The sequence below is a fragment of the Capra hircus genome, chromosome 20 (genome assembly GCF_001704415.2).
Source record: "Capra hircus breed San Clemente chromosome 20, ASM170441v1, whole genome shotgun sequence".
NCBI lineage: Eukaryota > Metazoa > Chordata > Mammalia > Artiodactyla > Bovidae > Capra > Capra hircus.
In genome coordinates, this window is record NC_030827.1 from 22,365,825 (window position 1) to 22,381,656 (window position 15,832).

The 15,832-nt window shown below is 39.2% G+C and overlaps 1 protein-coding gene and 1 non-coding gene across 2 annotated transcripts; both read right to left on the reverse strand.

The window, feature by feature from the left end:
• SETD9 (SET domain containing 9) lies at window positions 1,317–9,568 on the reverse strand. Its single transcript, XM_005694689.3, has 6 exons — window positions 9,273–9,568; window positions 7,179–7,546; window positions 5,311–5,434; window positions 4,143–4,258; window positions 3,353–3,458; window positions 1,317–1,794 (listed from the first exon to the last, which is right to left on the reverse strand). The coding sequence occupies exons 1-6, from the start codon at window positions 9,368–9,370 to the stop codon at window positions 1,707–1,709; spliced, it is 900 nt and encodes a 299-aa protein (XP_005694746.1). The 5' UTR covers window positions 9,371–9,568; the 3' UTR covers window positions 1,317–1,706.
• Window positions 6,066–6,136, reverse strand: TRNAY-GUA. Its single transcript has one exon. It is a non-coding gene; the product is annotated as a tRNA-Tyr (tRNA).

Consider the following 15,832-nt stretch of genomic DNA (forward strand, 5'->3'; position numbering starts at 1 on the left):
AAATGAATGGGGAGTATTAGGGGTTGGCAGTTGAGGATTGTAAATTTCAGTAGCTTAGTTAGGCAAGGTGATGGAATGAGCTATATGGCTATTTGTGGGGAGGTTTCTGGAGGCAGAACTAGTACAAAAACCCTGAGGTGGGAGTGCACCGCGCAGTCTCAGGAGTGGCAAGGAGACAGCTGAGGCTGTGTGGAGAGAGCAGGATGTGAGATCAGAGGTAGTGAAGGACTTGGCATTTATTCTAAAGTAGGAGTAATCAGAGTTCTGAGCAGATGCCAGCAGGATCTGATTTGTGCTTAAAAGAATCACTCTTGGCTGTCTATTCTGAAAAGGGGGCAGGAATGGAAACATGGAAAGCAATCAGGAGGCTACTGAAATTACAATAAACAAGTGAGAAAAGCTGTTGGTGTAGCAGTAAAGAGGGTCAGAATCTGGTTGTACAGGTGCCATGGAGAGGCCCATAAATAACACCCACCCTATCCAAGTATGGAGCTGAGGGTTGGATGCAGGAGTCGGATCGATGGAGATCAAAGTAACTCCTACTAATAGAACTGGAGAATGTGGCTTCAGAGCTGATGCCAGGCCAGCTCACTTGATACTCCACCTCTGAACTAGACTCACTGCTTTCCTGGCTGGGCTGACTACAGGCTACTCCCCACGCAGGGCTGAGAACCACCCAGAACAGACTACTGGGAGACTCCACAGAGAAGGAACTAGTGGGGTTGGGGCCATGGTGTCTAGTTCTCTAAAAACAATCTCAGAGAATCATTCTTCCTCCAAAAGGTGGAGAGAGAGGCAGAATTACTAATGGAAGCCCACTAAACATGAGAAATGGGGAATAGGTGTTCCTCCCACCACCATCTTTTAACTATATTTCCATGCCAAAACAATCTCTTACAGTCTCTTAAGCTTTGTAGGTGTGCATGCGTGTGTAAATGTTCAAATAGAGAAAATAGTATAATGACTCCCCATTGCCCCCTTAACCAGCTAAAACAATCTTGAAATTACACACAAACCCCAATTAACTCATGCTGCTGCTGCTAAGTCGCTTCAGTCGTGTCCGACTCTGTGTGACCCCATAGATGGCAGCCCACCAGGCTCCCCCGTCCCTGGAATTCTCCAGGCAAGAACACTGGAGTGGGTTGCCATTTCCTTCTTCAATGCACGAAAGTGTCCGACTCTCAGTCGTGTGCGACTCTTGGCGACCCCATGGACTGCAGCCTACCAGGCTCCTCCGCCCATGGGATTTTCCAGGCAAGAGTACTGGAGTGGGTTGCCATTGCCTTCTCCAAATTAACTCATGACAACACAACAAATATTTTTGGTCTTGGTTTATTCTGAAAAAAATAAGTTTTTGTGGATGTTAGTACACATCAACAGTGTAAGAACTGCTGATGACTTGGCTAAAATTTGATAAACTACTAAAGATAATCTAAAGAATAGTTAAAATTACAAGTTCAGATGGTGGCTTTTAATTTAGTAAGCTACTGTGTACTTAGGTGAAAACCAAATTAACACTGGAATTGCATTACAAATTTGAGATTGTAACGAAGCAAATAGGTTTTATGATGAATTAAAATACTAATATCAATAAAAATAAAATTCCCACTCCAATTAGGTATCAAAACATTTGTTCCGCAAATGGAACTTACAAAAAACATTTAGAATTAACTCAATAACTGAGTAGTAAACATAATTTCATAGAGTTAGCTGACAATTGTATAGTAGTTTGAAAAAAGCTCTTCTCCTTGTTCAATGTCCCTGAGTGCAACAAGAATGACACATCGTAGTGGACTGAAAACAAAAAGAAACATAGGCAAAAGTTAGGAGTGTTAACAGATACAAGCTCATATTTTTAATACCATCAAGATGGATTTTATTGATAATTTTATTCAGATTCCTTACTATCATCTTAATTTATGTATTTGATTTCCACAAGGAAATAGCTTTCATCACTGATGGAGGCATTTTAGAGTATATTTATTCTGCATCATTTAAAAAGCCCACAAAATCAATAAGTTTATACAACTGACTACTTCTTTGAAAATGTTTCTATGTTCCAGTTCAAAACTGGTATCATAAAAAGCATTTTAAAATGATATTATAGTTCAACACTTCAAAAAAAATTAATTTGTATCTTTGTATTCTGCAAAGCTGGAAATGCTACTTAACATTTACTGGAATTTAAAAAAATACCTTTTATGGACACAATAAGACATACGCATACCTTCAATGTTCCTACTCTTCTAACTTTTCCTGTGCTTGCTGAACAGTAATAACATTATGCCCCAGAATATCAGGTTAAAAAAACTTCATTGTTAAAACACACACACATACATATAGAGACATAAAAGTTATCAAGTTTTAAGCACAGGGAATTGTCTAAGTTTTAAATATCATTCATTTTCAAAGAACAATTTAATAGGACCTGTAAAAAATAAAGTTTGCTAGCAACTGGCAGCTAAGTGAAATGATATGAAGGTAATGTCTTCCTACAGTATTGTTAATTGAAAAAAAAACTCTTAAATATACAATTACTTATATTTTAAAATTGTTACTTGAGTATTCTCAGTAGACTTTCCACTTAATGCACAAAAAATAAATGTTACATTAAAAATACACATTCTTGGGCTTCCCTAGTGGCTCAGTGGTGAAGAATCCACCTGCCAAGCCAGGGGACGGGTTCGATACCTGATCCGGGAAGATCCCACATGCTGCAGGACAACTAAGCCCATGCACCTCAACTACTGAGCCGGAGCTCTAGAGTCATGAGCCGCAGCTTCTAAGCCCACGTGCCACAGCTACTGAAGCCTGTGTGCCTAGAGCCGATGCTCTGCAGCGAGAAACCACTGTGATGAGAAGCCTGTGCACTGCAGCTGGAGAGCAGACCCTGCTCCCTGCAACTAGAGAAAGCCTCTGTGCAGCAAAGAAGATGCAGTGCAGCCATAAATAAATATTTATTCTTATCACTTCTATGTGGAATCTAAAAAATACACCATACTAGTGAATATAACAACAGAAAAGCAGACTCACAGATACAGAGAACAGACTAGTGCTTACCAGTGGGTGGGAGGGGAAATAAAGGGTAGGGGAGTAAGAGGTACAAACTTCTGGGTATAAGACAGGCTACAAGGATGCAGTTACAACGTGGGGAATGTAACCAATATTTTGTAATGACTGTAAATGGAAAATAACCTACATTAACACATTTATGATGAACATAAAAATCTAAGTTATAATTTTTCACTAAAAAAACCCCCCAAACTCTCTAGTTTTTTCTTAGAAAATATATATATATTTTAAGGTACAGCATAAGACAGAAGATAGGAAAAACTCTTCGAGAAGAACTAACCTTTGTTTGTCATAGCTGTAGGCAATGTTTGGAAGATACTGCTTCAGTTCTATAGGGAAAGCTGCAGGCACATCAAATTCCTGATAACAGACATTAGCTGCTCTGTCTAAGAACAAGTAGAAAACTTTTTAGAAACAGAACCATTTTATCAGGTCATGGAAAACAGTACTGAATTATGGCACTTGATATATAGTTTTCTAAATTATCAGAAAATGCTCAAATTAATAATCACTATTATGTTCCAGGCACTGCAAGATTTTATATATATACATATATTTGCATGTTTTATTATTTACTTTTTGAAGATTAGGAAACAGAGGCTCAGAGAGAATAAAGGTTATGCAGAAGAGTCAGGCTTCAAGTTAACGTCTGTGTTAAATGTAGTCAGATGATCAAGCTTTTGGAAAATAAATCCCTAGAGAAGATTGGTAACTCACAAACTTAGTAACAGAACCAGTGTAGTGATTAATCTATAAGGCTATGTTGAGGAACTGACAAAATAATCTCTAAGTTAACTAGTGAAAAATAACTAAAAGAATAGTGATCAAAAGGGCAGTTATCAATTGCCTTATTTATTGCAAAATCAGAATAAAAAGTTAAAAAATTCCAATTAACGTATATCATTATCTCCCCAAATTCTCTGGTTGATATCAGCCATTATAAAATTTACTTCAGGGCTTTCAATAGCTGAGATATTAAACTTAACTGCCTCTGGCACTCAGTCATATGGCAAAGGAGGAACATTACCACTGCTGTATTTTTATCTCACAGCCCCAGGGTGCCAACTTACCATTTGAACAATTGTTCACATACTGTCCTATAGCCAATGGATTATGAATTTCTGATGTTAGCCATGTACTATCACTCATTTTTAAAGGGCCGAGTTGATCCCTCCCATTGCAAGATCTGAAACAGGTGAAAGCATTAGCTAAGAAACTGTTCCTCTGTACCTTAAAATTCAGTTAACCCTCAGTGAAATTTTTCTTAAAAACTGTTTTTTGTTGTTTTAAACTTTTAAATTTTGTATTATGGTATAGCTGATAAACAAACAATGTTGTCATAGTTTCATGTGAGCAGAGTAGGGACTCAATCATACATATACATGTACCCATTCTCCCCCAGACTCCCCTCCCATCCAGGCTGCCACATAACACTGAGCAAAGTTTCATGTGCTATACAGTGCTGGCTATCCATTTTAAATACAGCAGTGTGTACCTATCCATCCCAAACTCCTTAATTATCCCTTCCCCCCATTCTTACCCTCCCCCACCCCCCAGCAACCATAAGCTCGTTCTTGAAGTCTGTGTTTAAAAAACTTATCTAATCAATTAGGCAATTAAAAGATTCTTTTGGGAGGGTCAATTTTCTAAATTGATTTTTTCAGAAGAGTTTAAGGTTCACAGCAAAACTGAGGAAAAGGTACAGATGTTTCTTAGGTACCCCCATTCCCATACATGCACAGCCTCCCCAGTTTTCACCATCCCCAACCGGAGTGGTATGTTTGCTACAACTGATGAACCTACACTGACACATCATAATCACCCCAGAGTCTATAGTTTGCCTTACAGCTCACTCTTGGTGTACATTTTATGGGTTTGGATACATGTATAATGAGAGGTATCCATCATTAGGGTATCATGGAATATTTTCACTGCCTGAAAAATTCTCCATGCTCCACCTTTTGACCTCTCCTCACCTCCCCAGACTTTAGCACATGCCAATCATTCTACAGTCTCCATAGTTTTGCATTTTCTAGAATGTCATATAGTTGGACTTTATATATTATGCAGCCTTTTCCAAATTGGCTTCTTTCACTTAGTAACATGCCTTTAAGTTTCCTCCATGTCTTGTTCTGGCTTGCTAAATAGATTTTTATTTAAAGTACAAATGCCAGTGGTCAGAGTCATTGTGGTATGGTTCTGTCTCCTACAATTAAATTTGAACATGGCACAACTTACCTATACACGACTTTTGATATTCCTTTGTCATTTCCATCAATGAGTACTCCATCTAGGCATCTAAAAATAAATGGATTTCCAATGGACTGGAAAAAGATTGGCTCGTACTTCTGATATACTGTACCTAATATATAAGACAAACACATATTACAGCAACCTATAAAAATCGTAACCATCATGATAAAAGACCTTTTTCTCTGGAACATAAACATAACATGGAAGAATTTGCTTTAATTTCTCTACCTTTTTCTAATGTTTCCATTCTCCAATCTAGACTATCACATTCTCTTTGGCTACTTCCCTCGTTAAAAAGTGCCCAATAGCAGAAGGAACACAGAACCAACTTGTCCACACAGTCAAATAAAATAGGACTATTTTGGTTAACAAAAATGTGAACACCACATTTTAGGCGCAGTTTCAAAGTTGTGTTTTTGCTTTTATTTTTTAAAGTAGATTTCTATTCGACATCTATTAAAGAGACTTTTAAGAAATGTATTTTGTTATTAATCAATTAGTATAGATAAAAATGGGAATAGATGAGGCTGGCATTCAGGTTGTTTTTCCTTTCATCTGCAATGGAGGAAAGGAGCATATCTTTACAGGGGGCTTCCTATGCTGCAGGCATGTTGGAAGTCAAGTAGCTCAGTCTTGTCTCTTTGCCACCCCATGGACGGTAGCCTACCAGGCTCCTCCAGCCATGGGATGTTTCAGGCACGTGTACTTGAGTGGGCTGCCATTTTCTTCTCCAGGGGATCTTCCCAACCCAGGAATTGAACCTGGTCTCCTGCATTACAGGCAGGCACTTTACCGTCTGAGCCACCAGGGAAGCCCTGTTAATCTACTTATTAAATTTATTTTAGTATTTATTTGTTCCTGGCTTGTTCTGTTTAGTCTTTATGGAGTTAGGATAGTTGTGAAGGAGGAAACTGAGATGCTCCTATTTAGGGACATAGAATTAGAAGATAGTAGAATGACTTCTTAAAAAACAGGTCTGTCTGACAAACATTCACACATACTTTCTACTGCACCAAATAATAGTTTTAACAAATAATATATTCTACTGAGCATTCCAGTTAATGATCTTTTGCAAAGAAACTGCTTTACTTTTCAAGTTTAGAAATGGCAGGAAGATCTTTATTCAGTGATTTATAGATTTAAATTTAATCTTTATGTTTTAATCCACATCATTTTTTACCTTTAATTATTATCTAACCCAAACTGACTTATTCTCTAGTAATTTCTAAGTAATCAGTCTTATCAAAGTAGGCCATACTATAATCACCTGAATTTAAATGTTGATTAGAAAAATTTCCTTAAAAGAAAAATGCATTTATCCCAAAATGCTCCTGGATACTTTCTAATACATGAGATAATTTACAAACAGTTAATTTCCAACTCAAGATTTAAAAGTCCATGGAAATTGTATTTGTACGGAGGGAATACAGATGCAGACATGGATAATGGATTTGTGGATATGGCAGGGGAGGGAGAGGGCGGGACAAACTTAGAGAATAGCATTGAAACATATATATTACCATATGTAAAATAGATAGCTAGTGGAAAGTTGCTGTATAACACAGGGAGCTCAACCTGGTACTCTGTGACAACCTAGAGGGGTGGGTTGGGGGTGGTGGGAGGGAGGCTCAAGAGGGAGGGGATATATGCATACCTATGGGTGATTCAGGTTGTTGTATGGCAGAAACCAAGAGAACACTGTAAAGCAATTATCTGCCAATTAAAAAAAAATCTGCGGAAATCAGTTTCCAATACAACCCCTTACTCTAAGGCTTATAGGGTTAGGTATTTTGTTGAACTTATGTTTATCTGTATATAAGAAACTCTTGGTCAAGTACTAATTATGTCATTACCAGGATACATAGATACAACCGCGCCTTTCCGTACCAATCCTTTAGTAACGAAGACACCTTTTCCAGCAGAAATCAATGAGCTAGGTGCTCGGGCAACACTGAAACCCAATGTCTTATAAAGAATTTCTTCTGGTGTAAAGGTATTTTGCTGCTGATGTCTGTATTCAAGCTGTTTTACCCTTGGATGCTGAACTGACAGTAGGTCTTGATATTTTGATTTAACAGGTTCTGGAAGCACAGTCAAGATATCTGATTGTTTACTGAAATCATTTACGAATAGAGCCTGGAAAACTTTCAGTAATGTTCCTAGGACATCTTCATCTGAGATAACTTTGTCTTTGGATTCTTCTGGAACATATCGGAGGGTCCTGAAAATGGGAAAAGTTTCTGTTCACTACCATTCAACTGATAAAAGCCAGACTGTCTTGATGTCCTCAGGGTTACTGGCCTTTATGAAGATAATTCTCATGTGTTTGAAGGGCATAAAACTAAGAAGTTTGGAAAAGAATTTTGGGGGTTCAGTTCTAGTTACCTGACTCCCAACAATACTTACACAGGTCAACAACAGCTAATATTTATAAAAGGCCCATTCCATACCAAATTCTATTGGGTCCTTACTTTCATTATCCCATTTTTGCAGACAAGGAAACTCAAGCTTAGAGATGTTAAGGAAACTTGCCCAACGTCTTAAAGCTGGTAAACGGCAGAACAAGAAGCAGAAAACAGGCTGGTTCCCAGTACACCTAAAGCCACTATGTCCTCAAATTCCAGTGGCCCTTTTTACATGCGTGTAGCTTCAAAGACACATTTAACATATATGTCATCAGTCTCGCTCTGCTGCTGCAGCAATGGCAGCCCACTCCAGTGCTCTTGCCTGGAAAATCCCATGGATGGAGGAGCCTGGTGGGCTGCGGTCCATAGGGTCGCTAAGAGTCGGACACGACTGAGCGACTTCACTTTCCACTGTCATGCATTGGAGAAGAAAATGGCAACCCACTCCAGTATTCTTGCCTGGAGAATCCCAGGGACGGGGGAGCCTAGTGGGCTGCCGTCTATGGGGTCGCACAGAGTCGGACACGAGTGAAGCGACTTAGCTAGCAGCAGCAGCAGCAGCTTCAAAGACACATTTGACATTATATATGTCGTCAGTCTTCTCAGGAGTACTTTAATGATCACTTTTTAAGTATTATTTTACTTCTTGTTTTACTTACAAGGTACCAATTTCCACCTCAGTTTGATAGTAGTAATGATGCATCTGAATTTACGTTTCTGTAGTACGAAACTGGGAGAGCTTTTTGGCTATTCACCAGCCTTCAGCCTAGCTAGTCTGCCTATTTAAGTGAGCATCACATTAACTTCTTCCAAGAAGGCAATTTACTAAAGCCAGTATTAGCACTGATCCTACGGCCATCTACTCAGCTAGATCGCCTTCTTTAGGGGCTGAATCCGTATTCTAAAACCAATACTCCGACTTGCTTTTAGTGGCTTTTTGCTCGTTATACATCAACTACTCCAAGCTGTTACCCTCACAGCCAAGTGGCGTTGTTTTCTCCGTACAAACTACAGAGCTGTAAAAATAAACCACGGTTTGGCTTTTCTAAGGCACTTCAAGGTCCTAACTTTGCCTTGATAGAAAGAAGGCCACGCACCTTCACGCCGTGCAAGTTATTTCCCTTTTTCAAAAGTTCCTATTTTTTGCCCAAACACAAGCACCCAACCTCCGCAGACAGTTAGACTTAAAACTCTAGCCAACGCCCGCGGGCAACAAGGCCTGAAGACCTCGCAGCGCCGGGAACGATGGGAAATACGCCTTAGGCCCCGCCCACCTAAAAGCCCCGTGAGGTCTTCGGGCCCCCAGCCGGCCTGACTCAGCCAGCCTCCGCCTCGCCCACCTGGGGCCTTGCCCACTTCGAGCCCCGCCCACTCAGGTCCCGCCCGCCTCAGGCCCGTAGGCCGTCTTAGGCTCCGCCTGCTTGAAGTTCCACTCGCCTAGGGCTCCGCCCACCTCGGTACGCTAGCGTAAGTCCTTGCGGCCGCGATGGCGGCGCTGGGAGGTAGGAAAACGGCCTGGGTCGAACCGCCTCGCCCTCTCACCTCGGGTTGTGGCTTAGGTTCAGCGCGATCCAGGGTACGAAGCGGTACCTGTAACGGCGCCATCGCTGCCAGAGGCCCCGCATCAGGCGGCCCGGCATGGCTGTACCGTGGCTCCTGGACGAGGACGGCGCGGGAGGGTGGCGGTCTCGGGCCCGCCCCGACCGAGGAGGAGCGGAGGCCGAGCAGTCCCGCCCCTTCGTGGTCTCAGCCCTCTTCGCTCCGCTTGGCTGTCCTGGTACCCCTTGGCTCGAGTTGCCGCTTCTCCGTGCCTCCGCTTTATTGATGCCAGCTCGCTGAAACAGAGGTTCATAGAGCTGTAGGAGGGCCCCTTCTTTTTCCTTTCTCCATTCACTCGTGTATTTTCACACACGAGACTTAACTCAGTCATCTTCAGATCAGCAGATGTTCATTAAGAAATAGATACATTGCCATTTCCTCAGAATGGAAAGTCTGCTTTCCAGTTCTTTTCCTGAGAGTGAGGGTGAATCCTAACCTAAAAGTCTAAATCGAATTATTCAGATCTAGTGAAAATTCAGGGAGATTCAAGTAGCCTTGGGACTAACTTGTTCTATTCCGAACAGTAATAAAAAGAAAAAAAAATACAGCAAAGTTTCTATTTCATCCTATTGTAATAGGATAATTGGCAAACTCCAGAAGCTCTGCTATCAGGTGTTGTGTTTGGTAAAGTGACGTCCTCCAGAATTAACCTGATTTGTTGCTACTGCTGCTCTTGTCTCTTCAGTCGTGTCCGACTCTGTGCGACCCCATAGGCGGCAGCCCACCAGGCTCCCCCGTCCCTCGGATTCTCCAGGCAAGAACACTGGAGTGGGTTGCCATTTCCTTCTCCAATGCATGAAAGTGAAAAGTGAAAGGGAAGTGCTCAGTCGTGTCCGACTCTTCGCGACCCCATGGACTGCAGCGCACCAGGCTCCTCTGTCATGGGATTCTCCAGGCAAGAGTACTGGAGTGGGGTGCCATTGCCTTCTTCGAACCTGATTTGCTAAATGGAGACAATTCAGTTCCAGGATGTGTAACAAATGACATTCAGAGAATAACTTTAAGGTCTCCAGACTTAAAAGGAACCAAAGAGGACTAGTTGACTTCTTACCTATAGTGATATACTTATCTTTAAAAGCAAAAAAGCAATTTTTATATATATTTCCAGTGCTTTAACATTTTTTATCATAGGTTTAATCATGTAGGTGTACACCTAGTACAAAGGACCATTTTGCCCAGACCTTATTTACTTATTTATTTTGAATTACAGTTGACATACAACATTATATTAGTTTCAGGTATGCAACATAATGATGTGATATTTATATGTATTGCCACCATAATGTAGTTAACATGTCACCATATATAGAAAATTTTTTTCCTGTCATGAGAACCTTTAAGATGTGCTCTTACTTTGAAATGTGCAGTACAGTTTTATTAGCTGTCATTTCTATGCTGTACATTACATCCCCATGACTTACTAAAAGAAAGTTTGTAGCTTTTCACCCGCTTCATGCATTTCGTCCACCCCTGACAACGACCAGTCTGTTCTGTTTCTATGAGCTTGTGTTTTTGTTTTTTTCCAGTTCTTTTTTATTGATTCCACATATAGGTTAGAATATATGCTACTTGTCTGTCTCTGTTTTATCTCACTTAATAATGCCTTTAGGGTTCATCCAGTTGTTGCAAATGGCAAAGTTTCATGTTTCTCTTGTGACTGAGTAGTAGTCATTGTATGTGTGTGTGTATTTACTGTATCTTCTTTATCCATTCATCTATTGACGGGCACTTAGGTGGTTTCAGTAATGATGCTGCAGTGAACGTGGTGCAGATAGCTTTTCGAGATTATGATTTGGTTTCCTTTGGAAACAACCAGAAGTGGAATTGTTGGATCATATGGTAGTTCTAATTTTAATTTTTTTGAGGAACAGCCATACTGTTTTCCATAGTGACTGCATGGATTTACATTCTCACAAACAGTGCACGAGGGTTTGCCTTTCTCTATATCCTTCAGTTCAGTTCAGTTCAGTCGCTCAGTCGTGTCCAACTTTCTGCGACGCCATGAATTGCAGCACGCCAGGCCTTCCTGTCCATCACCATCTCCTGGAGTTCACTCAAACTTACCAACACTTGTTTTTGGCTGTCTTCTTTATAATAGCCATTCTGACAGATGCAAGGTGATATCTCATTGTGATTTTGATTTGTACTTCTCTGATTACTTAGTGTTGTTAGCATCTTTGCATGTACCTGTTAGCTATTTAGATATCTTCTTTGGAAAATTGTTCAGATCTTTAGCCCATGTTAAAAATCAGATTGTTTTGCTGCTTTGATTTGTATGAGTTGGAGAATTCCATGGACTATAGAGACCATGGGGTCACAAAGAGTGGGACATGACTGAGTGACTTTCACTTCACTTTATATGTTTTGGACAGTAGCCCCCTTATCAGATTTGTGGTTTGCAGATCTTTTTTCCCACTCAGAAGCTTGCTTTTTCACTTTGCTCATGGTTTTCTTTGCTGTACATAAGCTTTTTAGTTTGGTGTAGTTGCACTTATTTTCGATTTTTGCTTTTGTTGCCTTTTCTTTTGATGTCAAATCCAAAAAATCATTGGTAAGAATGAGCTTACTGCCTGTGTTTTCTTTGAGGAGTTTTATGATTTCAGGTCTTATACATTCAAGTCTTTAATCTATTTTGAGTTAATTTTTGTATATACTGTAAATTGGTAGTCTAGTTTAATTCTTTTTCATGTGGCTGTCTAGTTTCCCCAAGATTGTTTATAGAAGATACTGTCCTTTCTCCATTGTGTATTCTTCTCTCCTTTCTTGTCAATTTATTGTTGTAAGTTTATTTATGTGCATGGCTTTATTTCTGGGCTCTCTGTTATGTTCTTTTGATCTGTGTGTCTATTTTTATGCCAGTGTCATCCTGTTTTAATTACTATAGCTTTGTAATATTTGATACCAGGCAGCATGCTGCCTCCTGCTTTGCTCTTCTTCAATACTGCTTTGGTCGTTTGGGATTTTTTGTGGTTCTGTACAAGTTTAAGGATTGTTCTGTTTCTGTGAGAAATACCTTTGGGAAGTTGATTGCATTGATAGGGATTGCACTGAATCTGTAGATTGCTTTGGGTCTTATGGGTATTTTAACAATATTAATACTTCTAATCCATGAGCATGAAATATCTTTCCATCTATTTGTGTTTTCTTCAGTTTATTTCTTCAATGTCTTGTAGTTTTCACTGTCTAGGTCTTTCGCCTCCTTGGTTAAATTTATTCCTAAGTATTTTTTTGGATGCATTTGTAAATGTGGTTGTTTTTTAATTTGTCTTTCTCCTAGTTCTTTATTAGTGTATAGAGATGCAACAGATTTTTGCATGTTGAAATTGTTCCCCACAAGTTTACTGAATTTGTTAGTTTAACAGTTTTTGGGTGGAGTCTTTAGAGTTTTTTATATTTTGTATACTCAATTTCTTTTATTTATTAAAGATATATTTTGGAGTCTCCCGTTAGTTTGTAAAAGTATACTTCATTCTTCTGTCTGTTTCTAAGGTTTCACCTTTAAGTTTAATATTCAGTGTAGTTTTCTGGTAGGTATAATTTATAGTTTAAAAAGTTCTCTTCTGTTTTTGACTTGTCAAGAATTTTTGTCTTAAGTTTTAAATGAATGGTGAATATCAAATACTTGTCTTTGCTATTTATTGAGATGATCACATAATTTTTCTCTGTTCTCCCGTTAATGTAGTAAATTGTAATATTGTTGTTGTTTAGTCAGTCAGTCATGTCCAATTCTTTGCAATCCATGGACTGTAGCTCTCCAGGTTCCTCTGTCCATGGGATTTCCCAGACAAGAATATTGGAGTGGGTTTACATTTCCTTCTCCAGGGATCTTTCCCACCCAGGGATCAAACTCAGATCTCCTGCATTACAGGCAGATTCTTTACTGCTGTGTCACTGGGGAAGCCACATTGTCAAATGGTGCACCATCCTTGGATTCCTGAGATGACACTACTCAGTTGTGAGTGACACTTTTGTCACACTCTATCATTTAAAATTTTTTTTATTTATTTGTTTATGTATTTTTGGCTGTGCTGGGTCTTTATTGCTGCACGCAGGCTTTCTCTAGTTGCAGAGAGCAGGGGCTCCTCTTCCTTGTAGTATGCAGGCTTCTCATTGTGGGGGCTTCTCTTGTGGCACACAGGTTCTAGGCACTTGGGCTGCAGTAGTTGCAGCACGTGGGCTCAGGAGTTGTGGCGCACAGGTTCTAGAGGGCAGGCTCAGTAGTTACGGTGCATGGGCTTAGTTGCTCCGCAGCATGTGGAATCTTTCCTAACCAGGAATCAAATGCACGTGGATTCTTTCTTCAGTTTCATGGCTTGTTTGTAGTTTTATTTCAGATTTTGGTATTAGGCTTATGCTGACCTCCTGAAATTAGTTCAGAAGTGTTCCTGTCTCCTCTATTTTCTACAAAAAAAAACAAAAAAAAATTTAACTGTAAGATTGGTGTTCTTCCTTTATTGAATGTTAATAGAATTCACCACTGAAACCATGGGCTTCTAGTTTTCTTTGATAACGAATTGAGTTTCTTTTAAAGATTGTAGGGCTATTCAGAATTTCTCTTTCATCTTGTCTTAAGTTTGATAAGTTATATTTTTCATGGAATTTGTTCATTTCATCTAAGTAGTCAAATTTGGTAGTAGAAAGTTGTCCATAAATATAATCTTACTGTCTTTTTAATGTCTATATGATCTGTAGTGATAAATTCATTCATAATTTTGGTGATTTGTGTTTTCTTTTTTCCTTCATTAATTTTCTCTGTTGTTTGTCTATTTTCTGTTTTGTTCATTTTATTATTTTATATATCTGACTCACTTTGGGTTTATTTTGCCCTTTTTCCAACTTCTTGAGTTAGAACTTTAGCATCAGTGTTTTTAGACCTTTTTTCTTTTCTAATATATGCATCTAAAGTTAAAAATTTCCTTCCAAGCATTATGTTAGCTGAGTCCTGGAAATTTTGATATATTGTATTGTCATTAGCATTCAGTATAAAATACTTTAAAAATTTCCCTTGTGATTTCTTTTTTGATTCATGATTTAGAAGTGTTTTTAATTTCTAAATATTTGGGATTTCCCTAGATGTGTTACTGTAATTAGTTCTTAATTTTTTTGTCATTAGAGAATAAGTATGTTTTCAGTTCTTTTAAATTTATTAACTTGTCTTATATCCCAGGATATGCTCTCTCTTGGTGAACATACCAAATGCTGTTGAAAAGAGTGTATACTTCATAGCTTTTTGGTTTAAAATTCTATAAATATTAGGTCATAGTGGCTGGTAGTGTCCTTTAGATCATCTGTGTCTTCAATGATTTACATAAAATTTTAAGTACAGATAAATGAGAAACAACAGACTGCCAGACAATTTTCTAATATAAAATATATGACAATCAAAAGATTACTATTGGTAGGCATGGAGATGTACTGTTGTCCAAAATTGCCCTCTTCTCTCTGATTCTTTACCCCTGCTTCCTATTGTTTTCAGTCTCTTGAAATACTCTACCCAGTTAAAGATATGTGTGCTGTATTTTTTCATTTAAAGCCCATTTATGCTGTTAATCACAAAAATGCCATGTAGGAAAGATAAAGTTTATTATTAATATCCTAAAAATCCACAAATACTGCGTGTGTCCCTAAATGGATTCTAACTTCCAGAATTAGTTCAGAATGAGATTTCAACAGATAATCCATTGAGCACCTGCTGCATCTGAAGCTCTAGTGTAGGAGACAGATACTAAACACATAGATAATATCAGACAGTGATGAGTGCCCTGGAGAAAATGAGGTAGAGTCCTGAGAAGAGAGTGGGATGGAGGACTTCGTGCGTGTCATCTGTTTCCTCCTGGGACTTCACTCTCTTTCTAAAGGTCACTTAGGGGTGGGAACTGGTGTAGCAACATTGGATAGGGTAGTGGCATGTATGACTGAGCTCTAAATGACAAGGCACAAAACGTGGGAAGATCTGTGGGGAGAGCCTCTGGATAGGAAATGCAAAGGCAGTGAGATGGGCAGGAGCTTGCTATATTCAAGCAAGGAAGAGAGGGCCATGTGGCTGGAACATGATAGTAAAGGAGAAGGAAAAGATGACGTCAGGGAAGAGGCCGAATCATGTGGGGCACTGCAGGTTCAGGAAAGGATCTGAGATTCTTAGTGTAGTGGGAAGTCTTTGGAGGGTTATGAGCCGAGAAGTAATAGGATTTGATTCTTGTTTTTAAAAGACCAGTTTGAGTATTTTGTGGATAATAGGTGGGCTGTCACCATACCTGGAAGGTTAATTAGAAGGCTAATATAATAGTTCAGGTGAGAGATAATGATAGTTTAGACTAAGTGGTAGCTATGGAGATGTAGAGAGTGAATGGATTAGGACTATATTTTGGAGGAGCTGACGGGACTTGCTGATGAATGGATGTGGAGGGTGAAGTTTTAAAATACCTGTGAGAAATGTCAAGTAAATAGTTGAATATTCACACCTGGAGCCATAATCAGAGATAAAATTAAGAGTCTTTAGCCAG